This window comes from Neodiprion virginianus, chromosome 4, assembly GCF_021901495.1.
Source record: "Neodiprion virginianus isolate iyNeoVirg1 chromosome 4, iyNeoVirg1.1, whole genome shotgun sequence".
NCBI classification, from domain to species: domain Eukaryota; kingdom Metazoa; phylum Arthropoda; class Insecta; order Hymenoptera; family Diprionidae; genus Neodiprion; species Neodiprion virginianus.
This window is the reverse complement of record NC_060880.1, coordinates 8,622,383-8,648,732: the sequence shown is the minus strand read 5'-3', so window position 1 is coordinate 8,648,732 and position 26,350 is coordinate 8,622,383. Positions and strand designations below refer to the sequence as shown.

The 26,350-nt window shown below is 33.6% G+C and overlaps 3 protein-coding genes across 13 annotated transcripts; 1 reads left to right on the top strand and 2 right to left on the bottom strand.

Moving 5' to 3' along the window:
* Positions 1-104: 104 nt before the first annotated feature.
* LOC124303934 (golgin-45) lies at positions 105-8,064 on the top strand. Of its 5 annotated transcripts, none has more exons than XM_046761795.1 (7): positions 180-316; positions 458-531; positions 1,814-2,367; positions 2,557-2,756; positions 2,840-2,968; positions 3,446-3,671; positions 4,393-8,064. In XM_046761795.1, the coding sequence occupies exons 3-7, from the start codon at positions 1,825-1,827 to the stop codon at positions 4,558-4,560; spliced, it is 1,266 nt and encodes a 421-aa protein (XP_046617751.1). In that variant the 5' UTR covers positions 180-316; positions 458-531; positions 1,814-1,824; the 3' UTR covers positions 4,561-8,064. The 5 variants fall into 5 exon arrangements, with proteins under 5 accessions (XP_046617747.1, XP_046617751.1, XP_046617748.1 ...); XM_046761792.1 differs by lacking the exon at positions 458-531 and adding an exon at positions 818-974 and having other exon boundaries at positions 188-316; XM_046761793.1 differs by lacking the exons at positions 180-316; positions 458-531 and adding exons at positions 555-727; positions 818-974.
* On the bottom strand, positions 7,503-20,023 carry LOC124303933 (ATP-binding cassette sub-family C member 12-like). 5 transcript variants are annotated; one of them, XM_046761788.1, is made up of 29 exons: positions 19,469-20,023; positions 18,287-18,505; positions 17,836-17,973; positions 17,361-17,522; positions 16,999-17,146; positions 16,606-16,937; positions 16,142-16,232; positions 15,837-16,010; positions 15,533-15,680; positions 15,258-15,406; positions 14,957-15,067; positions 14,745-14,884; positions 14,528-14,625; positions 14,201-14,384; positions 13,501-13,774; positions 13,268-13,413; positions 12,814-12,925; positions 12,200-12,403; positions 11,905-12,003; positions 11,697-11,826; positions 11,392-11,545; positions 11,011-11,139; positions 10,692-10,783; positions 10,382-10,569; positions 10,119-10,275; positions 9,829-10,012; positions 9,307-9,493; positions 8,845-9,003; positions 7,503-8,721 (listed from the first exon to the last, which is right to left on the bottom strand). In XM_046761788.1, the coding sequence occupies exons 2-29, from the start codon at positions 18,364-18,366 to the stop codon at positions 8,614-8,616; spliced, it is 4,278 nt and encodes a 1,425-aa protein (XP_046617744.1). In that variant the 5' UTR covers positions 18,367-18,505; positions 19,469-20,023; the 3' UTR covers positions 7,503-8,613. The 5 variants fall into 5 exon arrangements, with proteins under 5 accessions (XP_046617744.1, XP_046617742.1, XP_046617743.1 ...); XM_046761786.1 differs by having other exon boundaries at positions 14,201-14,397; positions 14,532-14,625; XM_046761787.1 differs by lacking the exon at positions 19,469-20,023 and adding an exon at positions 18,571-18,840 and having other exon boundaries at positions 14,201-14,397; positions 14,532-14,625.
* A 758-nt stretch (positions 20,024-20,781) lies between these two features.
* LOC124303935 (LIM and senescent cell antigen-like-containing domain protein 1) lies at positions 20,782-25,844 on the bottom strand. 3 transcript variants are annotated; one of them, XM_046761798.1, is made up of 8 exons: positions 25,397-25,841; positions 24,987-25,112; positions 23,148-23,261; positions 22,839-22,951; positions 22,459-22,651; positions 22,199-22,340; positions 21,657-21,915; positions 20,782-21,013 (listed from the first exon to the last, which is right to left on the bottom strand). In XM_046761798.1, the coding sequence occupies exons 2-8, from the start codon at positions 24,992-24,994 to the stop codon at positions 20,814-20,816; spliced, it is 1,029 nt and encodes a 342-aa protein (XP_046617754.1). In that variant the 5' UTR covers positions 24,995-25,112; positions 25,397-25,841; the 3' UTR covers positions 20,782-20,813. The 3 variants fall into 3 exon arrangements, with proteins under 3 accessions (XP_046617754.1, XP_046617755.1, XP_046617753.1); XM_046761799.1 differs by lacking the exon at positions 24,987-25,112 and having other exon boundaries at positions 25,397-25,844; XM_046761797.1 differs by lacking the exons at positions 24,987-25,112; positions 25,397-25,841 and adding an exon at positions 23,455-24,108.
* Between the last annotated feature and the right edge of the window lie 506 nt (positions 25,845-26,350).

Genomic DNA, 26,350 nt, shown 5'->3' with positions numbered 1-26,350 from the left:
CTCGTAGACCAATCAACGCGTTGATTCCAAACGGCGATTGTTTATCCGTACTTCTGATTGGCTCCCATCTCTCGATAAACACTTCCGCTAACGGGACTTCCGATTTTCCGACACCTGACATGAACAGCTGATCGGCCAAGCGACAGCTCTTGGAGTAGAAATCAGGTGTTTTGATTTGGTTAGAAAATAATAAGGGGGACTTACGAATTTTCGTATATTGTCATGGATTCTGAACGGCCGCAAATTCAGCCCTCAGAAAACGTCGCCACTTTTTCTACATCGAGAAAGAACAGTATCAAAGCAACGAGCTTTCAAGGTTCCAAGAAAATATTATTCATCTTATTTGTATGTCAGCATTGAATTAACTTATAATGCTTCCCGCTTATGCGTTTAATGTCTTGCAATTTCATGTACGGTTTTTAAATTTCACTGTTCGATTTTCATCATTTTTGTACAGTTGCTATGCCGATACGCGTGTATGATTTCACATATTGACATCGCGGGATATCTTTGTGCTGCCCGGTTAAAGAGGTTAAGCTTCTTCATAATCAAAGAATTAGGTGCAACGCTGCATGTGATCAAGACGTATAGTATCCGGACTAGTAGTTGTCCAATTATGGTTGACGTCAAGTTCAACTGATTAGATTGCCTAATGAATAAGGCTACGTTACTTAATAAATAGACACAGAATCCTCGATTAGCGTTTCCAACATTTTTATTATACCAGGTAATCTGCTACTGGTCACAGCTCCCAAAGGATACACTTTTTCAGAAACACTAAAAATCGATTTCTTGCGCAATCGTATTGTAGTTTTAGGGGTATCTCAAGATAATTGCAGTCAACCTTGTCCATAAATGGTGACCATTTGCATTGGACTCCTTCTGAGTCAGTCGTTGTACTTTTTGGTACAAATTCACTTTATCGATGTTGAATACTCAGAAATTTTTTCATGAAACTGAAGTTAGCAGTCACGGTTAGCAGTTGAACGGTGATGAGTACAGTTTACTGTGCACGATGTTATGAATTTGCTTGATTTTCATGTGATTTTATAAAATTTTCAATGGTAGAGCTTCATTCTCTTTTGTTTTCACCGATATTAGAGCATGCTGCTAAATCTGGCTGCTAGTTTTAGCGGCATAATTTTATTCATTAATTGCTTTTCTAAAATAATAAGATTTTCTATAAACCGTTTCGTGTTAATATTCGCTTCTAGAAAGTTACAAATGCCTAAAGCAAGGTGCTAGTAATCTCTCAAATTGTGCGAAATCATGGATATGCATTCTAATCACAAGTGAATATTCCTTGGCTCCAAACGACTGTAAAGTAGCTGTTTACGCTTTTTATTAATTAGTAATATCAAACTGTTCAAACAGGTGAAAGAATATACTTTTAACTTGATTGGTGTACATGTTCTTTTCGTTTTTCATGAAAGATCCTGAAACATGAATAATACAAATTTGCAGTTTTCTTGTAAACTCTCAAACTACGTCTTGTTTTCTATCAAGTATTTATTTCTGAGCAGAGATCCCATAAAATATTTACGATTAACATAGATTTATCTGGTGAGGTATTCTGTACGTGAATAATCTTGAATTTGATGGAAAAAAAAAACTACACATCGATACTAAAAATTGAATGAATTTCATAAGGGGTTGAAATTTGTTGGAAATTTTTTTTCTTTGACGACGTATACTTTGCTCCTACTGTCGGTTAAATAGCTGCTAAGGATGGTATTGAAATACTTATTTGGCTAGACATTTTACGTTACTGATGAAACAGAGTTTAATGTTTAGTTTATAAAATCAATTTCAGAAACACAAACGATGACTTGTCCTACGCGTACGCAAGGGGATGGAATGGAAAATATAGCAGATGAGAAAGTAGATAAAAAACAGACAAAAGTCCGTTTAGGAGACACACTAATTTACCACCCGACAAATTTGAAACAATCAAACTCTACACCTCCGGTAACGCCCGTTGGCATGATAGTAAACCTTACGCCAAAGAGTGTTGCACAAGTAAAGAAAGAGAAGCATATATTGAGTTCTTTGAAGTCAAAGGAGCCCAAATTCGTTCCATATGAACCTTACAAGGCTGCTGTTAACCCAATTATTCCCTATCAGAAAAAAACCAGAAAGGCATCAAAGAATAATTTGGACATTAATGTCATGGTTTCTCAAATGGCCATGCTAACTGCGAACGAGGCTGAGAAGAGAAATCAGACTTATAGTAAAGCGAAAGAAGATGCTGCAGAAAGTGCTGGTATAGATGCGCTAAGTGCAGAAAGAAAAGCCTACGAAACTGAGATTCAGAAGCTCAAGGAAGAAAATTCTCAGCTGGAGAGTCAGTTGAAATTTCAGGCACAGGTAAAAAGCATGATTATATTACGAACTTATAGAATTGAATTTCTCAACTTTTTAGTCACAGGTAAAATGAATGATTACCTCACAGAATCGAATCTCTTAATCCTTCAGTAAAATGTCAGGAAAGAAATTTTATCTTTTCACCTGCTAGTCAGCATTGATGATAGTGGCTATTATCTGATCGCCTTACAGGTGAATGGAGAGTTAAAAAATCTTTTGGTAGCAGCTGTAGGAGAAGATTTGGAAACGAAAGTTCACCTTTTGACAGAGGATAAGCTTCAATTGGCGCGTGCTCTGCTTAACTCTGCTCAAAATCTGAATACCCATCAAGAACAAACTGAGTGGCTGGCTGGTCAATGCGAGGTTTGGAGAAGCAAATTTTTAGCTAGCAGGTAGCGTTGATAATGATACTTAAACTAAACTCCATTCTATACGATCCATATTTGATTCGTGGTTTCGCTGTCTCATATTTCAGTTTGATGGTGGAAGAACTCGCTCGATGGAAGGCTGCACTTTGCCAAAGGACTACCGATCTGCAGGAGACAATAAAACGACTATTAGAAGAACGTAGCAAAGTAAGAGACACCGCTCTCAGAACATACAGGTACATTTTATTTATATTTTTTATGCCTCTGATGATTGGTGCAAAGCTATATAATATAGAGTCTCCATGCCTCATTCGAATTATGAATCACGTAAATATTTCTATACATTTTCATTGTTCACGCTTAGGCGTAATATTCGAACTTTCTAATTCGACGTTCTAGCATGACGCTCTACGAAATAGTATCCGTATAAATTCGAGTTGATTAATTTTTTGTTCATCTCAAAAATATGAGGCACCCATTCTTTAAGAAATCAATGAGACTTGGTTAAAATTAACAGCGAGTTCCAAGTGCTTGGTTTTAATTATTTTGCAATACTTAAAATTCGACTCGTATGTCTGTTTCTGGGCGACTGTTAATAGATTCCAGTAGCATCTCGAAATTCAAGTATCTTTTCCCTATTTTCCATATAGCTCGAAGTTACGTTGAATAATAGGTATAATGCTGAAATATTTTTATTTTGTATTTTCTATCAGAACACTGAGCTTACTTCGTGAAAACTTTGACTCTGTTGGAACAATGTCAAATCAAAGGCATGAGCTGCCTAGTACAAATGTTCTGGATTTGAGCGAAGGTTCATGTCAGCTTGCTGAAATTCTTAAGGTCCAATTACTTGGTGGCTCAGACAAAATTCATCGTCGTAGAGAAATAAATATCGTCGGTTTAGAGATGAAAACTGTGGCGGAAAAACACGCCGAACAGGTAGGTTGTAAAATGTTATAACATTTTGCATTATTTTGACAGATTACTTACACTCTCACCTTGTTGAGCTTGATTATTGATAGGTCTTAATAAAAAGGACGTACGTTGAAATAAATGATCCTTTCTATTGGTCTCTCTAAAATACTTTTACGCAAACCCGCACAGTGAGTAACATTCTGTTATTGTATTGGTTTGAATATGAGTCGACCATCAACTTTACGACTGTATTCCAGGATTTTTTTTAAACACCAATTATCTGTCATCACATGTGTATTTGTTGATTAATACTGTATTTTTTGCATACATTGTAACAACAAAACTAGATATTATTGTATGAATATCTCATTTTCAATTTGTTTGTACATTGGATTTATACTATTTGAAATAATTAAAGTTCTAGATTAAAAGATTCATGACTTTATTGGTCATATATGATGCGATTGGTTGTTAACAAAATTCTTTTAGTCGATAAAGCAAATTTCGGAAAAATCTCGAATACAAGTCGACCCTACGCATAAGTTGAGTGCGGATTCTGAGAGAAAAATCAGCTAACGGAAACCTTGAGTTATATTTAGTTATATTCAGACCAATACGATAAATAGAACTGGTCATTGTGAACGCAGATCAAATTTTCTAGTACAAATTTACAATTGAATATGCACTTTAAGGTAAATACGAAATCTAATTAAATTATTTGTAATTATTTTTATGATCATTTTAGTTACTGATGAACCCAAATTTATTATTGTCTGGAAGACAAGATGCAGCATGCAGTGCCGTTATGGGTGCAGCTGTGGCGGTCGGAGGTCAACTTTTTCTACCTTCGCAAACCAGTTGCCCAACCATAGCTTGTTGTCCGCACTGCAGTGGTGAGACAAAGCAAATCTGAAATGAAAGTAAAACTATGAAAAAACATTGTTAACACTGCATTATTAGATGCCAATGCCAGAAACATTGATATACGAAATGAGTGCTTCCACCTTATGTGAGTCATTTTAATATTCTTATAATCTATTCCAATAATAGAGTATTATTCTTATAAAATGTAATGTAAAATTATAAATCCGACGCAAATCACCACATCACTTTTTCTGTTTGGTATTTAAGAGTACCGATGTCATTCCGAACGGTTGGTTTAATTTTTAACTTTTTTTTCTACCGGTAAACCATGTCATTCATATGGTTTTATGCATGCATTATTTAGTTTAACACTTTGCGAGATATTGATTATTATACCTTGATGTCGATTGGTTTGGAGGATAACTGTAGTTGATGATGTATCAGCAAATAAGTTTTAGATCATGCTGCTTAACGTTTAAAACGCTCAAGCGCTATGCTCATTTTAGGTCACTATAAAAATAGAACTCGTCTTCAAATGTGCTGCATCAATTGTAAAAGCTTCACTTTGGTATGTCACAATATGCATAAAAGTATTTTGCAACTGTGCTGAGGTCAATATGTATATTTGAAGCTGAGGATCTCTGATATTTTGCATGCATTGTACATGAAAATTACATATTCATGTCAGGATGTATCTGACACGGTGTGACCATTGGTCACAGAGAAGTGGGAAGTCAGGGAATTTTATGGCCTGGAACGGGACAGAATAAAACTTCCCCCATATTTCCATTATATCTAAATAGATCAGAAACGTGTTTCTGCATACCGATTGATTTGGAGATTTATTTATTGTATACTTGAATTGGACATATTCATTTGGATATGAGAAAGTCACAGAGAAATATTACAATTTGGTCAAGGAGAGTTAGTGAAGAGTAGGAGATCTGCGAAATCCTAATAAAAGAAATGGTAAATGGAAATTTCTAAGAAAGCCCAACCATCAATAATTTCAAAAAAATTAGACTTTTGTACCATTTTGCAATGCCAGCAATTTATTGTTTGTTTAATTTTAACGCATCACAGGTGATTTTGTTTGAAAACAAATTTTTCACAAATCTCCTGAGATCAATATTTTCCTGTCTTACCTCAATTTATCACGCAAATGATTCATGTGAAATATTACAGTTTATCAATAAACTTATTGTGTTATGGAAAACAATATATTAACATTATTCAGAATTCATTTTGAGCCATCTGTAGAGCATCCATGCACAAGTTAACTCTGCCACAATCCATTGAAACTGGACTAAGAATATGACTTAGCCACAAAAAAAAAAAAAACAATTATAGTAATCAGAATAACTGTAGTAATGATGTAAATAAGATATGTATGTATGTAACGTATCTGCAAAGCGATATCTCGTTTTTGAAATATGTATGTCTCCTTGCTACTTGAGTAGATCCACGTTTGATACATCCGCCCAAATCATATAACTGCACAAAAATATTTTAATCTCAAGACGGCTTGCGACAAGGCTAAATGTGTTAACACGGACTGATTCAATTAAAACAAGTCAATTCATTAATTATTATGCAAAGCATTGAACCTCATACAATTGCGACGCTGACAAAATATAACAAAGCCTATGTTTAATATCTTCATTCATATGTACACTTAATGTGAAATGATATATATTGAAATGCTCAAAGCTCCACCCTCCTTAGAATTAACGACCAGATTGAAATTTCTCTATTCCTAATCTTACGACTGACAGCCAGCAAAGTTTGAATATTGTATTACTTCATGTGTATACCAATTTGATAATGTACTCTCAAATTTAGTCGCTCCATATTTCACTTCATATTTTGCCATAAAAAAAATATACTTTCAGGATATAATCGATAAATGGTTTAACGAAAACATGTTGGAATAAAGATGTCACAAAGCTATGGTTTGAAAGATAGAACGGAAATTACTGCAGTTGAAATTGATGAGTTTAAATTTCATCTTAACATGTATAAAAAAGACTTGAAAATGATGCATTTGAACTAATTAGGCTTCGATCATCAGAGAGATTATATTTATCTAGTATTTCCTTACTGTAAATGGAATCACTAAAAATCGTCGTAAGATTTTGAACAACAATAAGCTATTCTTTTTTCGATTCACATGTTTGTCATAGGTCATTTGTGAGTAATAATTCTATGTATGTACTAGTTTTTTATATTAAGTGTTGTGATCAAGAGTATTTGCACTATTCGCGATCTGTTGAGAGTTCTCATATAATTGATATGAATTATTAGTTATTAGAATCAGCCAAGTTATATGCCTTCAGCGGCAATGGAAAGACAGAATTAGGAGATTTCCATGACTGATATTGAAAATAGTGTTATTTCAGTCTAAATTTGTGGTTTTCAAGTTCTTTACGCATCGAATAGAGACTGTTTTCATTAAATTCAACTTCATTTATTTTTGTTATAATGTTCGAAACCTCTTTTGATTCACAATGTTTCTGCTTGGGCGATTTTTCGGTTAGTCTATAAGATTCCATAATATTCTTCAAATAGAATGAGAAATTCAACTGAATACTGAACATGAGGATAGATAATCTGCACTGAATGAAACTACATGTTTTGTATTTCAATTCAATTATGCATTCAGGTGTGAATCTTAGTAGATACAAAAAATTCCAGCAACACGTAGTGCAAAATGATAATAATACATTACCATTTTTGTATAAATTCAAGTACAGAATAACGTTAATTATAGTTTTAGAGGCTAAATTATGGATAAATGATTCTTACAGATTTGCAGGTTTTTTATATTTCTAGTGTTATACATTCGGGTTTATTCAATTTCTAAAAACAGAACAACAGAGAATAGACATTTACCATTGTCACTTTCAATTTCGCCACTTTCATAGTTTTACTCACAAGTTTACATAACCAGTTAAAATTCATGTTAAGGAATGCAATTATTAAAAAATATTGTCATATTTAGGTATTTATTTCTCAATTCCAAAGTGGTGCAAATACTCGTCGCGATCATAATTTACCACACGTCAGGTGAGAAACTTACGAGCTGTTTATATCCAATTCTACATAAATCTATACATTATATTGTGTTTGTACACATGTATCATATTATATTATTTAAAAACACTATTTATACATCGATATTAACAATGAGTGAAATGATATGTTATAATTATAATGGTGCTGTTATGCGTAAATAAATAATTTATTCAATTTTTTAGATTGCACTCGTACCGAAAATACTTTAATTTTTCGAATAAAGTCTACAATTCTATTATTCATGATTGTTTATAGTTAATAATTCTTACATCCATATTGAATGTTTTATTTTTTATGTCATGTAAGAATTTTAATATACAAGTTATATAATAAATATATGGGATATTCTAGGTTAAATAAAGTTGCCACTTTGCAAAAAGTCGCTAGGACTCTTTTTATATAAAAAAATTTTTAATCTGGAGTAAGGAGTAAATAAGATTTTCTAAGAGTGACATTTGGACAATTTAGTATTGAGAGTTCCATTTAAAAAAATTATAGGTTTAATATCTGATAATTTATTTATAAACTTTAGATATGAACAGCGAATTTGGTATTTAAAAAGATTTTTTCATCGAAGCCCAACATTATTTTACTTTGAGGGGCCCGAGATCGTATTCTTAGCACAGAATTACCGAGCAACTTGAGGATTTCTTTTTTCGAGAGCAACTGTACATATTTGAATTTTTTATCAACCCAAATGCTCAGAGTAACGTGCACGATTGGAGAAAAATTATTGTGTCAGTAATATCGTGTCAGTACCCCATTGAAGGCACATGTTCGCAAAATTTAATACACAAATTGAAAATGTAGACTAGCATTTGTGGCGCATAAAAGAAAACTCTATACTTAGAGTCATGTGGAATGATACGGTGAAGAAATGTACTCGCATTTTTGTTGTCACTAAAAATCTTGCTACAAAATCTGAACGATTTTCTGAAACACTTACTTAGCTATAAATGTACACCTTATTACAGTTTGGTATTTATTCTCAGAAGCTAAACAACGAATATTATTTTATATTGAATACCTAAAAGCTTGTTTCAAAGACGCTGTTCATAGCTGCCGTTACAAGGACTTCTGAACTTGCAAGGCTGTGTTGCGATGTTGATGATTTGCGATTTGCACTTTCATTTATCTGGAAGAGTTTTAAACACTCGTTAAATTAATATTTTCACATAGTTTTTATCTTTGATTTTTCCAAAATATTTATCAGAATTATTATGTTTTTCAGTTAGAGAAATACATGCATAAACTTTACCTTTCCATTACTCAGAACAAGTGTTCTTTGACAATAGCGAACTCTTTGAGTAGAGAGCACAATGACGGTATGGTCGGGAAAAATGTCCCTCAAAATTATTTCAATTTTTTTTTCTACATCTGGACCCAAGTCTGTCACTGATTCCTCAATAATCATTATCTGTAATTATGACGATATTGGTAAATTGGCTGTTTCATTAATTAATCTCTTCTCCTCTTTTCCTGTCTACGTATATAAAACTCAACGTCTTTCTATCTGTCTGTCCCAATGTTACTTTACAACTCCAGAACTACTGAACCGATTCTGATACTTTTTTTTTTCTATTAATTTGCAAATTCGTCTGGCCAGATTTCAGGCTATATTTTGTTATAAATAGATCAATAGTTTTGGAGGTATAACGACATTTGTAAGCTAAGTGGAAACTCGCTGCTAGTCATAAATATCTTTATGTTCAAGACCTACTTTAATAGTTTTTCGAAGAATCACTCGGGCAAAGAATATCAGTTTACGTTCGCCGGCTGTAAAGCAATTAGTGGCATCGCTTTCCAACTTCTCTTCAAGTTTTGAAACCTTTTCCCAAAGAAAAACTCTCTGCAGAGCAACCATTAATTCTTTTTCGGACACCTTACCCATTGGATCCAGATTGTATCTAGATAATAAAGATTTATTTGATCGTTTTAGCAGCATAGGTAATGATGTAACAACTTCGTTGTTAAGAGGCCTCAGTATTTTCATATGGTTGTTTGGTATACACTTATTATGAATTATATGAATTGCGAATGCAATTGTTTCTTGTAATGGAGTTTACAAAATACTACAAATTAACTGAAGATGTTAAAATATAAAAGGGTTTGAACGATTAATAAAGCATTTCAGTGCTGCAATATGGTCAAGTTTGATAAAAATTGATAGCTTCAAGCCGAAACAGTGACTTGATGACGAGTTAAGCTTATATCGTACTTCATATTATTAGGCGTAACTTACTTTATACTGCCATTGAAAAGCAAAGGATCACCTGGTATAAAAGTAATACACTGCCTTAGCTTGTCCATTGGAATGTCGCTGATGTTCGTATTTCCTATACAAATCTTTCCCGAATGAACTTCTATAAATTTATACAACGCAGATACTATAGATATCTTGCCATTTGTTTGAGAACCGATTAGTGCTACAAAAAAAGATGGTCAAATAAAATATCTTACACCCTTACAATTTTTATAGAAGCATACAAGCTTCCATAAGAAAATAAAGCCAATTCTAACTGATATACAAACCAATTTTTTCACCAGAAGCAACTTCAAAATTTAATGTGTCTAGATCTGGATCTGTATTTACGCTCATAGACAATGTAACATTTTCAAATTTAATACTGGCATCAATTGGCCAATTTGTAGGCATACTGACATTTCCAGGTATTTCTTTCAGAATGTTCTATAAAAATCAGCATGATTCAGTCAAGGATTTTAATTAAAGTAATGATAACTGGTTAAATGTTATATCTCATACAAGTGAAATTGAAATGTAAAATAATATTCACCTCAACATAAAAATCTAGTCCTGTGATTGCCATAAAACTAGTATATGCACTTGCACTTGCTCCTGTTATACTGACTGTGCTAGCGACTAATTGCAATGTACAAATTGTAGCCAAGACCATTAACTCAAATCGATGACGGATACTGGACAGTATGACGCAAATTAATATTACTGCTCCTAATGTCAATGCTGTGAAATCAAATGCCTAATTATTACTTAATTGAAACTACAGATTCAAAATGCATTGATTCTTAAGAAACTGAAGCACTGCTCATACTAAAGGCGTTCAATAACTAATAAGTAAGTCTCACCTCCTAATAATTTGATTCTATATTCCATCCATAATTTAATCGCATGTAACATAAAATTGTAGGTTGAATTATGATCGCAGTATCTGTAAAACCTGCAACACAAAATACGTAAATTGATAAGTTTATACACCAATAAATGCTAAATAATGAGTAAGCCACAACAAATTACGTATGAATTTGATTCGTCAAAATAGTTGCAAAAGTTTTCTTTTCATTACTATACACCTACATGATCCGGAGATGAGTTACGAATTTATCTGGGTGAATATAGAATCTTATAAGAAATTTTGAATGAAAGTTGACAAATGAAACCACTCACTTCTTTTTAAAATCTTTCTCCTTATGGTAGGCTTGTATAGTTGTGCGCCCGTCAATGGTATTGAAAGCGTGATTATACATTGGTATAGCAGAGTTGACTTTTACTTCATATAATCCTGTTATAGCTCCGCTATAATTGAGAATAAACATAGATTAATATATGCGCAGATCATTATTTGATACATCAAGCATAAGGAAGCTGGTATTTGATTCTTCCTGAATCTGAATATGGAGTTGTCGAGACTGAAATATCAACTTGTAATACTTTTGAATGGAAAACGATCAACAAACTGGAAGTTGGAGATGCTTATAAGTATCCGTTGTGCTTTTATATTATTATAAAACATCTTTTGATCAATAATCATACTTTGGATTAACTCACCGAACATATAGGCTGTACGAAATTGCTGCAATAACAAATAGCGTGATAGGTATGAGTAGCCACGGTGAGACGAGTCCAAGTATAGCCGAGCTAAACATACTAATCCCGGCATGCATCAGTATGGTTATTATCGACCTTGGCAGTACAGAGTCAACTGAAATCATTGATTATAATGTTAATTTCAAGTTGCAATCTAAATATTCGAATGTAACTTTCACAACCAGTTTTACGTGTACAACGAAAAAACTCTTTGGTACATCAGATTTTCTATTACATTTTTGTAATTGCTTAATATACAGGCATACCTTCATACAAGTTCAGACTGCATGTATTGAGAAGAACAGAAATTGGTGTCATTGTAAAAAGAGACATTTGTGCTGTATAGAGTCCATTAATCCATTGGCAGTGTAGCTTTTTTGCAGCTTTGAAGACAGCCTATAAATAATAGATACAGTGCGCTTATTTCGTGAAATTCACTTTATTTCATAATTCTAGCTAAACGAATTTACTCACGTTATTATATAGTAGCATTAAAATTAAACTGAATAATATCATGGAGCCAACCATTGATGCAAATACAATCATAATGTGTACGTTGTCATCAATCGTCCTCTGCAACGAAATAAAAAGATGATGAAGTCATGAATCTAAAAACTTGCAATAAATATAATTACTGGGCTTATTGCTTAACTTTACAGCTACGCATGATGGCAAAAATAACTGCAGCGTCGTTGGGATTAGTCAATCGGTACAAAACTGCAGCCATGCAGTAAAAGTGATTGAATATGCTCACGGAATTTACACTCACTTCCGCTATATATGCAAATGCTAATGGTCCTACGGCTATAATGAAGGCACAAAACATGGAAATGGTACATATGACGATTGCTTTAAACCATCCGCCAGAGTTTTTTACGTATAGTCCATATTCCACAACTGGTTTTTTCGCATCTGTACTGAATTTCACTGGGAATTCGGAATTCAGTTCATGTTTCAGTGGAGCTGAGTCTTCCTGCGGTAAAACAATAAACATGAATATATAATTTTAAAGCTAAGATAACTCAGTAATAGTGCCGAGTTTTACAAACCTGGGTTAAAATGAAAGTTTGGGTTAATATGTAACGCTTAGAATACAAAATAAAGAGCAGGATATGGTATTTTTGGTAAGACATTATCAATATGTAGAACATTTATAAACGACGTTCCAAGAATTCGATCACAATATTACTGTTTTATCCCTTCATGAAGAATAACGTTTCTCTAATTTATGTACTTTTGAATGAATTTTCCCTACTTGCAGGAAATTCGTAACATTTAATAATTTCGTAATATGTTTGATGAAGACAAAAAAATACCCCCGAATCTCCGTCGAAATTTAATCAAAAATATATTTTACTTTACAAAATGAACAGTTATACTCACTTCATCCAGCATGCTATCCAAAGATGCATTTGTACTTGAACTACTCAAAACTCCTCTCGGTGTTGCTATCATTAATAATTGAGCAGATGATGGACTTATTGGTTCTCCATCTCTGTGAAAATAAAATAATTCATAGTATAAGAAAGACAGTGATGGTGATCATATACGGTGGTATGTGGTTTATGGTAAAGTCAAATATTAGATTTAGGTTGAAGAGGATGTACTCAATTCCATAGTTATATGACTCGTGAATATGCCCGTTCCCTCCTCCAAAAGCTCATCGAGCTTGCGTGGTGGGTGGAAAACTATCGCCGGAACACTACCATGTTTCTTTGTGTACTCTTAACATTTGATTATGCTATGCAATGGCAATCATAAGTAATGTACAACTTATTTATATGGTAGTTATAAGATATTGTATACAAATCACTCAACAGAAGCCAACTTTATTTACCTGTAGTACCTTCGTTGATACTTTTTCATGTATGAACGAATAAGTCGAATATATTCGCTATCCCATCGAATGAGCTCTTCGTGCGATCCTTGCTCAACAATTCGTCCTTCTCGCATAACGTAAATAGTGTCGCACCTGTTCAAAAACTAACAATAACAATTAAAATTCAATACCAGAATTTTATCGTCGGTATCATTAATTAATATCATCTATCCTCAGTAATAGCTGCATACTTGTATTTTTTCAGAGACCATAATGACAGTCTTTCTTCCCATAGCTTCTAGGAAGCACTTTTCAAATATTTGATTACTTTCATTCACATCGCTTACGTCAGCGAGCGGATTATCCAGTAGATTTATATCTCTACGAGCATACACTGCTCTGGCTAAAGTGATTCTCTGTTTTTGAGCAGGGCTTAAATTCACTTCTGTAAGATCAGTGTCATCTGATGCAGGTAGTAAGGTAATATCTGCATTTAACTGACAAGACTGGAGTGCCTTGTAATATCTAAAAGTCATATCAAGTTACTGTACTTAATGTTTAATGTGACGACACAATTTCTAGGAAACGGTATGATAATTATCTATAGAAATTTCGAAATGTACAGAAGCATACAGTTCTTTTAAACTGTACTGTTTTCTTCACGACAAAACTACAACCACTGAAATATCTGAAAATTTATCAAAAGTGTAATACACTACAACTTCACAATAATGATCAATTCCTCATTTTTTTTATCATTATAATTGGAGGTGAAAAATATTTTAATCGTTGTTACATGTTTTAAACTTTTTCATTTCTGATGAAAAAATTAAGATTCGGAGCGTAATAACGTGTTATGCTGATGTATCCGTTTGAGTGTATTTTGTAGGAACGAGTGACTTTTAGTGTTGTAATAACTTTTAGTATATTTTGAGTTCTCAAGTAACATACCTATTTGAGTCAAATGTCTCTCCAAAAATGATATTCTCCTTCAGTGTTCCTTCGAGTAACCAAGGTGTTTCAGAAACATAGCTACACGTACCATCCCTGGTTACATGCCCACTAATGTGGTGTAAATGCCCCATCAGAGCAAGGAGAAGCGAGCTTTTCCCAGAACCGGGTTGACCGCAAATTCCTATTAATTTTCCCTTTGAAATTAAACGGAACATAAACGGTTACTTGATGAAAAGTATAGGCAAAAATATCTAACGTTAATTGATTCATCGATCGAGTTGATTCTTCATGCTATTAAATGAAAATTCATGTAATAATTTGTACCTACTTTTGGTGCATAAAAATTAATATCGGTTAATGTGTGTGTAACTGATAATGCATTGAAACGAATTGGAGGTCCGTCTTGATTTTCTAAGTAAAACCTGTAAAATGTTTGGAATATTTTCACAACTGTACGAAAGAAAAATAACTGACGTATCTAACTTGTGTACAAGAATTCGAACAAGGGACATTGTACAGAGTATAAAAAAGACCATCTTACTGGGAAGTTCGTTTGCCTGGGCTATCGACGACCTGTTTATCCTGTACCCACTTGAAATTTCCTCGATTTACCGTTATTGCTAAATTTTTGTCTATTGGTTTGTCCGGGTATCTGTCTGCTTCCTTCAGCATTAAAACTGTCTGAGAAAAAATCAGCAAGTACTACATATGTTCGCATTTGTACTACACGTGTCTACTAGGATGGTTCCTCACCTTCAACTTATTTAGGGACGTACTTCCTCTTGATATACTGCTCATTGCTAACCAGCTGCTTCGTACGCACTGTTTTAGGTTGATTAGCAAGATCACTAACATGACCATGTACTGAAATCGGAAAATATCTATTTTGCAGCGTTATGATTAATACTGATTTGAGTATAAAATCGATTTGCTTAGTATGTTCTTAAACTGTAAATTTGAATTTATGTGGTTATTCCATCTCTTATTATTTGTTTAACTAACTGTTACATGTATAATTTATTTTCAGCGTGTTAATAAGGAAATGACATCTTACGTCTGCCGATTCGACGTACTTCATGGTCAGTAGTCTGGCTATAGTAGCTGTACAAACAGTTATTACAGGGATAAAGTGCATCATAGATAAACTCCAGCCCTCACTTAAGCCCCCAAGTCGCATTTCGACCAATTCCTTTTTCCGTACGTCTGAATCAAATTAATCACATTCACCAGACAGGATATCGAGAGATAAGAATATGAATATTATCAACATCAAATTTAAACACATCAAATTTCAAGAGGCCAATATTATCGCATATTACTCAAACATACCTTCTATTTTATTTCTAAAACAGTTGTCCCACAGGGTCATTTTAGCGAGGTGTATATTACTTACAAATTCCTCAACTAAAGACATTCTAGTCAATGAATAATCCGATGTCTTAGTTGCAAAAACAGATGTTAAATATGCTGTAAGTATCTGTAAAGAGAAAATACTCGTTCAAATACTTGTGCGTCATTTAGCTACCGGTACACGAAAGTGATCGATTATCAGGCAATGTATACCGTACTACTTTGTAGGGAAAAACATTTTTTTGAAGTACAACATTGGTCTATGATTGTAAGTGGAAATTACCAAGCACAGGTAAAAGAGTATTAATACAACAATACTGATTAGAGCCCAATTCCCCATGAGGTGCCAGACAAAAAGTGAGATCAGTATTAATATAATTGGTCCTGTGAAAATCAGTGGGCCATTCGTGATGAGTTCGTACAAAGTATCGCTGTCCGGGACAAAGTAAGTTATCGTCTGGAATGAAATTTTTAATTATTGTGTAGTGATGATAGCAAAATGATTTTAAGATTTCAAAGTAACATCTAACATAAAAAGTTTTTTTTTTTACAGAAAATTTATGTTCTTATTCCATAAATTAAATTTACCTGGTATGCTGAAGCTCGATATCTCACAGAAGAATGAATCAACTTTTTATAGACCAATGCTAAACAGGCTGACCTTAAACGTGATGCTGTTCTACATAAACATAACTAGTCGTAAGTATCGAGATATTATTGGAGAATTGATGGAGAATTTATTACGTGTTGTTTTAAATTTTGATAATCTGTTTACAATATGACGAACTATAAACTAGTAACTGACTATATCTGAGTTTCATCCACGCTGGCTCCTAAGAGCATATCAGTGGACACATATTTTGAAGAGTTCAAAATACTTTGACTTAGAATCTTGATGTAATAGAATAGCAGTAAAAATTACGGTCTATCAATACATATTCACTTCTTTAAATAAATTCCAGTAATATGAACTTTTTCAGCGTAGTGTTGATAAAATGGTATTAAAGGCAAATCTTGTAGGTATATCATTTTACTCCCAACAAGGAACTCACCTGAGATTGAGGGTTGAACTCCACGCAATTAAGAAGTAAGAAATTATTTCAGCAAGAATCAGTACTATGATGTTGCAAAAAATAATTGCTTCGTCTATCATAATCAAGTGTTTAACAGAGTCTGGCAATTTGTTGATAATTCCTCGGCCAACCGATGGTTTTGTTGCTGATTCACTCAGCATGTCATTTAGCGCTTTACCATGGTTTTTAAACGAACTGTTCACAATGGATGAAGAATTATGATTTGGAATAGTAGCTGTACCGTTTATGGTGTTATTGTATATTGCATTTCTATCTTCTATAGCTGAAATAATTCCTTGGAGAAGAAAAATCTGAAACATACAGATGTGACAATGATTGACAAATCTATGTAGCTAATATAAAATGACTTACCGGACCTATGAGAGAAATTAGTGTGCCCAGCATATAAATGAAAGATGCCATCAAAACTCGCGTTCGTACGAATTTCCATGCTATCCGAGGTACCGATGCACCCGCCTGTCCACGCTCCACCACATGTGCATGCCATAATCCATCTAATCTGTGTTAAAGATGAATCAGCTGGTTAGTCGAAAATGCATGACTAACACCAAACAGTAATTCTTAATGGATCGAATAAGTTCATTACTGATACACGTTTGTGCGTTGCGCAATTTTATCTCATAAAATGATTAAGTGCTGCATCCTTGACAGCGACGTCGGATTACACCTATTGATTTACCTGAAAATGATTAGTGTAAATAAATTGTACTCACCTGGGGCCATTTATTTGGCATGAATCTTGGGCTGCAGCTGTAGGCAACGCTTTATTTCTCATCCCATTTTTGCAACCGGCGGATAAGTATTCGTTCAACCAACTAAATGACACGCTCGAAAACAGGCCGATTTTATCTACAGGTAATTCTGATCCAGGTGTTCTACATGCAGAATAATATATTTTGTAGTATATATTAGTGTTACATTCAGATGAGAAGTTTTTAGACCATCCAGTATTTAACAATCTAGTTTTACGTTATGTTCAATTGAATGCGTGGCTAACGTATTGCGATTCGTGACTGTAACATTAATGTAACGATAATTCTTTCTGTCATCTATGGTGATTATGGAAAGTACTTATTTGAAATTTTTAAAACACATCCTAATTAATATTTTTATGCATACATTTAATAAATTTGTGAAATTATTCCATAAGATAGATTATTGTAATTTCATGTATTGTCGACAACACACCTTTTGAACCTAATAGGGACCAGATTAGTAAGTGCTGTTGCATATCGAGACAATCGATTGTGTGGAACGTATGTGGAGTTGTGCTTTGCGAGATAATCATTTCTCGGAAGTGGTCTCGGAAGACTGGCAGTGTCCAGGCTGTGAACATTAGGTTTTAATTAAATATACAACACATTAAAGTGTAAGTAAAAATAGAATTCTCATGAGAATGATGAAGCAAGTATCGCAATTATGCGTTAGTCATAAATTCTGCGAAATGACACTGCACTGTCATCAGAAATACCGAAGTTTTAATTAAAAGTTGCAACTTTTAAAAACGTGCATATCAGATAAGACTCAAGTAATTGTTTTTCTGTAACTTTAGCTCAGGCTGAAAATAAAATTTTATCGTATAGCGATTGTTATGAATATAGCTCAAAGTTTATTTTCACGGCACATCAATTGGCCTCACCTGGTTGTAATACTTTCTGTTCCATCGAGGCGATTGTAGCTGTGATCTGGGGATGATGACATCGTTGGAAATTTATTCATCACATTAATGTAACACTTCTTTGTTTACAGCAGTTATGCATAGTCCGAATCATCTCTCCATTATTGTTATGCACAAGTATTATCATGTATGCGACGTCTTATGTTGTCTGCATTGCATTCACAGTTGACGGTAACTCATCTAAATATAATATGTATACGGATATTTTTTTATTTGTCTATGAATATATGTATGTTAATTATTACCATACTTGAGATGTACACAAGAGAAAATCATTCTTTGTCCTAGCTCTGTCAACATAGTTCACCGGGTACATAGGTATATAGTACATATTTCTTGAAAAATTATACGAATGCAGCTAAGACTGAGGCATGTATTTCACAGTTGATAAGACAAACTGTTTGATTTATAAGGAATGCTGGGTAGATTATATATATTTGCTGCTGATGATTCATTATAAACGAGCTGAGTTCGTAGAACCATTTAAAGTTATTAGAAACGAGGCACATGAATATGTACATTGAACAATTAAATGTAAAGTAACTTCAGTTTCAGTAAAGCAAACTGAACCTTCCAACTACTACCTGCATGTACCTACAGTATATCGAAACATTGAGCAATTGTAATTCTCTCACTTCCTATTCTTATGTGTGTACTCGACGTCTTGGAAATTCTTGCATTTTACATATTTGTAATACAGTAAGAGTTTACGAAATCATATCAACTCAACAGAACTTTGTGTGTAATTCATGCATAATGCATTGGTAAATCAGTGAAAATTGAGATACGGAAGAAAAAAAAGGTGATTCATGTATTGGTTCGATATTCGTTTCACACTGTTGTCATAATACACAGTATTATTGAAAAATATAAGTGTCAAACATAATATTCAATTAACGGTAATATGTATTCAACTTTGGTATGTTGTTTATATCTTGAAAAATTTGCATGTCACGCGCAATGTCCGAACAAACTAATTTGTTATTATAAAGAATCAAATTTTCTATTTGATTTTTAGCGAATTTTAATGTTGACATGAGTGCAGATAGTCGTACAAAAATTTTATGTGAGATGAAGAACAAGAATATGCAAGTTTACGGTTTCATTTAAACACATCATGCGTACAGAAAAATGTAGACTTACAGTTTTATTTGAACACAATAATCCATACGCTGTAATCACTATACAAATCCTGTTTTTCTTTCTTGTTGTGAAAGTATACGTTAAGTTGTCTGGACACTAAAAACGTTTTCCATAAAAGAACATGAGCACGAATTCCTTGGCAGAGTACAGTAATATGACTATAAATTGGTTACCAGTCTTCCCAACTGATACCTTATCAGCCACTCCTGACAGATACCGTTTGGATATTGCTCTGCTATCAGATAAAAAGATACTAGCTATGCTTTTTCGGAAAGTTTTAATATCGATTTTAAATGGTGTAACTTGAAAGTGAATATTCTGCGTACGTGTGTGTACCGTAGACTCATTTTATCAGACCAACGTATTGCGGGAACGTATACCCAAGTTGTTATATGGCCGCCAAGCAATAACGCATTTATGTAGGTACTACAATTTTTTTCTGTTATCTTTTTTTCTTATTGGTGGCTTATCTCTAAGCGTGACCTACCCTCCATTATACTTATCTCATACACCAGGTCAAGTAAAACGGAAAATAAGACAGGTCGGTTTTCGAGATTAAACATATAATATATATTTTTTTTCAAACAATTTGTTAATACAATAATGTAAAATTGTTTAGTTTTCCGAAGCAGTAATATTACATAATATACTTGACTTGAAAGTGTATTACAAAATAGGTAATATTCATTTTTCTTATACATATATATATGTTGTTACAACGTGCAACATAATAATTTGATTTATAGAAAAGCACCATTAAAAATTTACTAAGGACTCGCACTATAAAGTGATGAAAATATTCACAGATCAGCATTATAATGTATATTGTGTGGATACTGTATACGTGTAAAATTTCTGTTTGTATAATTATTTGTGTAGTATATTATGATGCATTAATAACTCGTCAGTCAAATGTAAGATAATTACTGCGAATTATGATAAGCGATACTTTTTCTATTCCTAAGCTAGGTGTAAGGCACGAACATTTGAGAATGCTTCAATATTAGATCGAAATGGTTGTTCATTCTCTAGGCATACTTGGAAAAATCCGAATATCAGAATGCGAACAGTACATATCGAATAATTAGAAGATGCGCGTTAGTTGGCCAAGTAATATTTTTCCATTACGTGATAAATATTTACTTAAAAATAAAGTCAGTTATATAAAATATTTTTGTAGTCTTGGGGACAAATTTAATCAATGTTACGTTTTACTTTGATTACTTCTTCAAAGAATGATCTTTGTCTAATGTAATTTTAAACGGCAATTGCTAAGCACAATAAATATATAAACATACATGTACTTTTTTTTAAACACATCTGGTAAAAGTATTTCATTATTTGTTTAGGCAGGTATTTTTTTTGGATTTAAATCGTACATACGACGCATACGCCTTTTCAATTCCTGGGGAAATTTCTCGTAGCATTTCTTGCAAGCGGGTTTTAAGTCAAATTCGAAGAATTTTGTCTTTTGGTTCATCTTTTGGTCACAAAATGCGCAAGCAAAATGATGTACGCACCATGCTTTGTTTAATGCCGTAAAAACTGCAAATAAAATGGAATAAAGAATGATTTGTAAAAAACTTACAACTTAATTTTAATTATAAACATGTGAGGCTTGTCGAATTATAAATGTAATTCTGTTGCTGCGAATTTTATTAAATTATGATGAAAGTAAACTGCAGCAATTTACTAATCAGAAGATTAACATAAATATAAATGATTGTGACATTTATTCGAATAATACTCCTCGTAAAGTTATGGTTCAATTTGTTATTTAGGTATAATAATATAGTACTAGATTCTCGTAATTTGCAATAAGAAAAAGTGCTTTCACTAATTTGCAAGAAGACACAGTTTGATAGTAATTATTCTACTATTTTGCAACGAATTGTAAGTGAAATTCAATTGTCTAATACTTTTCTAGTATTTGATTGGCAAAAATTTAATTGCTGGTAATTATTGGAAAGTATCCACTGCAGACTAGTTGAAAATTTTACTGGAAATTAGAACAAGGTGCTATCTACTAAATGTTATAAACGATAGGCACTCATGCTGAAGTAACCCAATAGAAGAAAGATTGGGTCAATAAATAAGGAAACGACTTAGGAGTAATCAAAGAATCAAAGTGACCACTGTATGATATTCGAAATCTTTACCAAGTTTTAAAAAAACAAAAAAAACTTACCATCTCCAGCAATTACTTGGTTGCAAACAAAACATAGGTTTCCAAAGAGCTGGTGATAATGAGTCTCACAGTAAGCAAGGCCCTTTTTCTCGTAGTGACGATGACCTAAAAATGGCTTCTCGCACTTTGCACAAACAAAGTGTTCTACGTGCCAATGTTTTCCCAAGGCAGTGACAACTCTTTCTTCTATCGGACGCCGGCAAGCTCCGCAGATCGGTATTCCCATTTTATCGTGGCATCTCAGACAATATAGTTCATTCTGTAAAATAAATGATGTATGCATTTATATCAAGCAGGTATGTTAATGTTGTAGCATCTTTAAATCAGGAAATTAAAAGTAGGCATTTATCTCAGCAGATGGCTCTGTTATAATTGATGTAAAAAATATGAAAACAAATGAGACATGCGTCAGGCCGACTTTGAAGGGCTTTATTTTGTTGTCAGTCAATATAGGGTAGTGACAACATACGAGTATCGATATGAAACACAGCTGTTCAGCTGTGGCTTACGTATGAAAAGAAAAAAATTCAATGCCAAAATACCATCTCATTAGCCGCAAATCCAGGCCTGGACCTAACTTCTCTGGCATCAGCATTCAACTCAATCCCGCAAGCCGTGCAGTTGAAATGGTAGGGATGATATACTTCACCACGGAAACGCAGTGGCTTGTCGTCGATTATTCCACTATAAATAGAAATATTATTTAGTCAATGATTAGTAGAAAATTATACTACAATATACATATTCTAGTTATTTTTAAACTATCTGAATAACAAGAAAATTCTAAAAAATAAATACGTACTGGCATTGATGGCAGATATGCTTTCCAAGAGCCCCAGCTTTTATTCGAGCGTTACAGGTATGACACAATGCTCTTCCTTGGCATTTCATGAAACCAGTCTCTGCTAGTTCACCGCTACACTCCTCACAACGGAAGCAGCCAGGATGCCAGTTAGCATTCATGGCTTTGATTACTCTTCCAATGACAAATTCACCTGAAATTGAATTTGCCTATAGAATGGATCTAGTTGAATGTTTATCTGAACGAAACTCAAGGAACTGTTTTCAATAATGTTAGTCGTATCACTCTTGACTTGACGATCCAGGAACAAGTGGCCGAACTAACGGAAAATATCTGACATATAACAAAACCTTATAATGAATCTTACGCATACAACTTACCACACTTGCCACAGCAAGGGGCGAATAGAACATGAAAATCATGTTCGCAATACTTTCTTCCTTCAAACTCATAGAAAATACCCTCGGGAAAAGGCCGAAAGCACTGTGCACAACTGTGAAAAGGAAAATCTGTATATATTATATCAAGTATCAAAATAGTTTGTGATCATTATATGTGAATTGATCGTTTGGAAAAATTCTCAATTTAAATCATTCTGGAGACTTTTTTTGCTGGAGACTAAAACTTCAACCATTGATAAACATTCCGTTGGTTTTATAGTTTCAATCCCATTCCAAAGTGTTACTCACACAAAACATTGCGGATGCCACAATTCTCCACGAGAATTGACAATCTTCTCGTGCGGCTCGAATCCCTCGCGACAGCGGGAGCAGAACATGTCATCCAGAGACATCCCTGTGACTCTGTAATAAAATGAATGATATTAACGATGGAGAGAAATTTGCTGTCTTGGACATATAACATCATTCTGTATCAAAGTTTAATGGACCAATGATGTCACTGAATTTGGTTACAGAATATTCAGTGATTGCATGAAGTTGACGATTAAAATCAGTTAATAGAATAGTTAATGAGTATAATTCTTTTTCTATATACCCTGTCTTGTTTGTTGTTTGTTTTTTAAGGTCATTAGTGTCACAGTAAGCATTTTTAAAATTCCTCGGCGGGAGTTTAGGAGGTTTATCAAAACCCTTCCATTCAGCCAATTCTTCGTAGTCATATACAAAAGTAGATTGATTGCTGTTCGAGTCATTGGTAATTTCTTTCTCAACTAAATTTTCGCGGGATTGTGCACGCCTATTATATAATTTGCTGTGATCTAATGACTGTATTGATATAGATGTAGGAAATGGAAGAGTATCACTGTTTCGGGCCATTCTGAAGTCTTAAAAATTCAATGTAGCACATCGAAACTCCGTAATTGACAATAAAAAAAACTTTAATCAAACCACAATTTAGCATTCAAGCTTTTCCATCCTTATTAAACACCATTCTTTTTACTTAACCAAAGAACGATTCAGTTGTTCGGGTATGTATGGATTGATATGTTATCTCGTAGTCGTCTCTGTTTGATATAATAGATAAAACTTCAGGGTAGATAAGAAGTGGATCGTCAGCTTTTCTAATACAGGTGCCAAATATTATTCCTCAAATAGATTCTGTTTTAGTTATACACCTACTTGCCACTCGGTGTAATAATTAATGCTGATTAAGCACAGCTGACTAACGGGCTTCAATATAATCATCATGTAAGTAATGCAATAGAATTGAGTTACATCACACAGCAGAAAAGTATATTCGGCGTCAAACAGTAAAATTGTAAAGCGTATCGAAGGTTAAAAAAAACGTCACATTATTTTTTATATCTCTAAACGGAAATCAAGTTGTTTCTGTTTAATTCTAAAATATGTTTGTATAGTTGACATGTTATTATAAAAACAATATGAATACCCGATCGTGATGAAATGCGCATAGTTTAAAACACATGAACAATGTCAAATAATACTTCTGAATATAAAATACCATTAACCTTCGATGAAATAAGTTTCTCTGAAGTAAATGAGACTTTGTAAGCTATCCAAGGTTACGAAATGATTAACAAACGGTTAAATATTCCATTGACATATATTCATTTGTTATGAGAACTTCGGATTTTAACAAGCACTTGGATTCACGATCAAGCTGGATCAATGGATCGGTACTTTGGTAACATGAATCAGAACTGCATCTGACGCGGCAAATGTAAATATATCAATTAATATCTGGAGCTATCGTGTACTGAAATGTTCAAGTAGCACAGATTAATAAGTTCATACAATTTCATTAATACAACAATGAATGGGAGTGTACAGAATAATACATAAATACCATGCCGAGATATCGGAGTAAAAAATGTTACGAAACACTTTGGGTGGATTCAACATGTCATGAAGCAATTTTATTAGGGATTTATGAAAAGTTACTACAAAATGTGAATAAGGCGTGTTCACTTAATGTGTAATTCATTTTTTAAATTGATTTAAGCGATATATATGTAATTAAACTGGATGTGATAAGGTTTAGTTTATGTTAAGTCTATGAAATTGGATGAAGTCAATGCTAAAAATAGGCAACACAGCATTGCTTACCCTGGCATAATTTGTTTGGTGTGATACTTGAAAGAAGAAGATAATATATGGATTAGAAACTGAGGTGGGACTGGAGAATTTGGCTCCAGCACCCTGACACTCGTTATATTCGCCTCTTCGTTGTTTCTGCAATTAGAACGGGATTCACGGATACACAAAACTGCTCAGACGATTTTTACTTCTCGCACATGATCTCACATTATACGTATTATACACTGCGGTACGTGTCCCACCCAGTCGTTTTACATAAACGTACACTGCCATTCTTATCATCTAGCAACAATCGCGATTTGCGTATTCAAAGAAATATTTGTGAAACTACGTAATCCACGAAAAATATCTGGCTTACAAATATGTTTGTACACTACAGGTTATACCTATAAGCGGTATATAGATATTGGGTTACTTACCTAGTAGATAGTATACAAACAGACAACTTATAGTAACGATTAATTCGTTGTCATTAGCGAAGACTGGAGAAGCTTACACGCCCAATTCAGTAAAAATAATTATTTTCCGTTCTACCCATTCAGCCAATGAGACGACGGCGAATTAACTCTATCCTTTTAAAGATGTATATGTATGTATGGATAATCTGTGGGCGGATGTGGTGGCGAGATTTCGTGATTTCGTACTTTACTTCACGACTCCCAACAACTTACGACACCGATTTTCTTCGTATGATGCAGTTATAGTATAGGTATGTACAGCAACGGTGTATGCTGAAACGAATCGAAGAACAGCTAACCTTACCCCCTAGCGCTTAGTGCTGGTTTTAAAGGTGTGCGTAATCACGCGGCACATACACATGGAAGCAGTTCAACTATTTTTGAAATTCGACACATGACCGCGCTCGCCATCTGACCAAGTAATATGAACTGTACAAATCTGCTGAACAAAGTAATAGCTGCTCAGAATGGAAAAGGTTACGATTAAGTGGAAAAAGATCCGGATTACGAAGACTTTTGCCGTTTGTCGTATAATTTCTGATTCAAATTATAGCACGATGAACCTCGGCAAAGTGATTTCTAAATATTTCTCAAATTATATTGTTATTTACTATAATCATATTATTATTTTTGTATCATATCGTTAATTTGTAACCTGAAATTCAAATAAATTAATAAGTAAAAATTTGCTGCCGCAACTATAACATATATGTCACCAGAGGTGAGAAATATAGTTAATCATTTTAAATATATACGCAGTCACATACTTCAATTTGTTTCACCGTAATCGTTGACTGAAGGTTGTTGCTGAAGACTGCTAGGGACAGTCAGCTGAATGGAGTATTTTGAACTGGAGCATAGCTCGAAGCAACTAGGCGAGGGATGCTAAGGGAATACTTAAGTACAGAAAGTTCT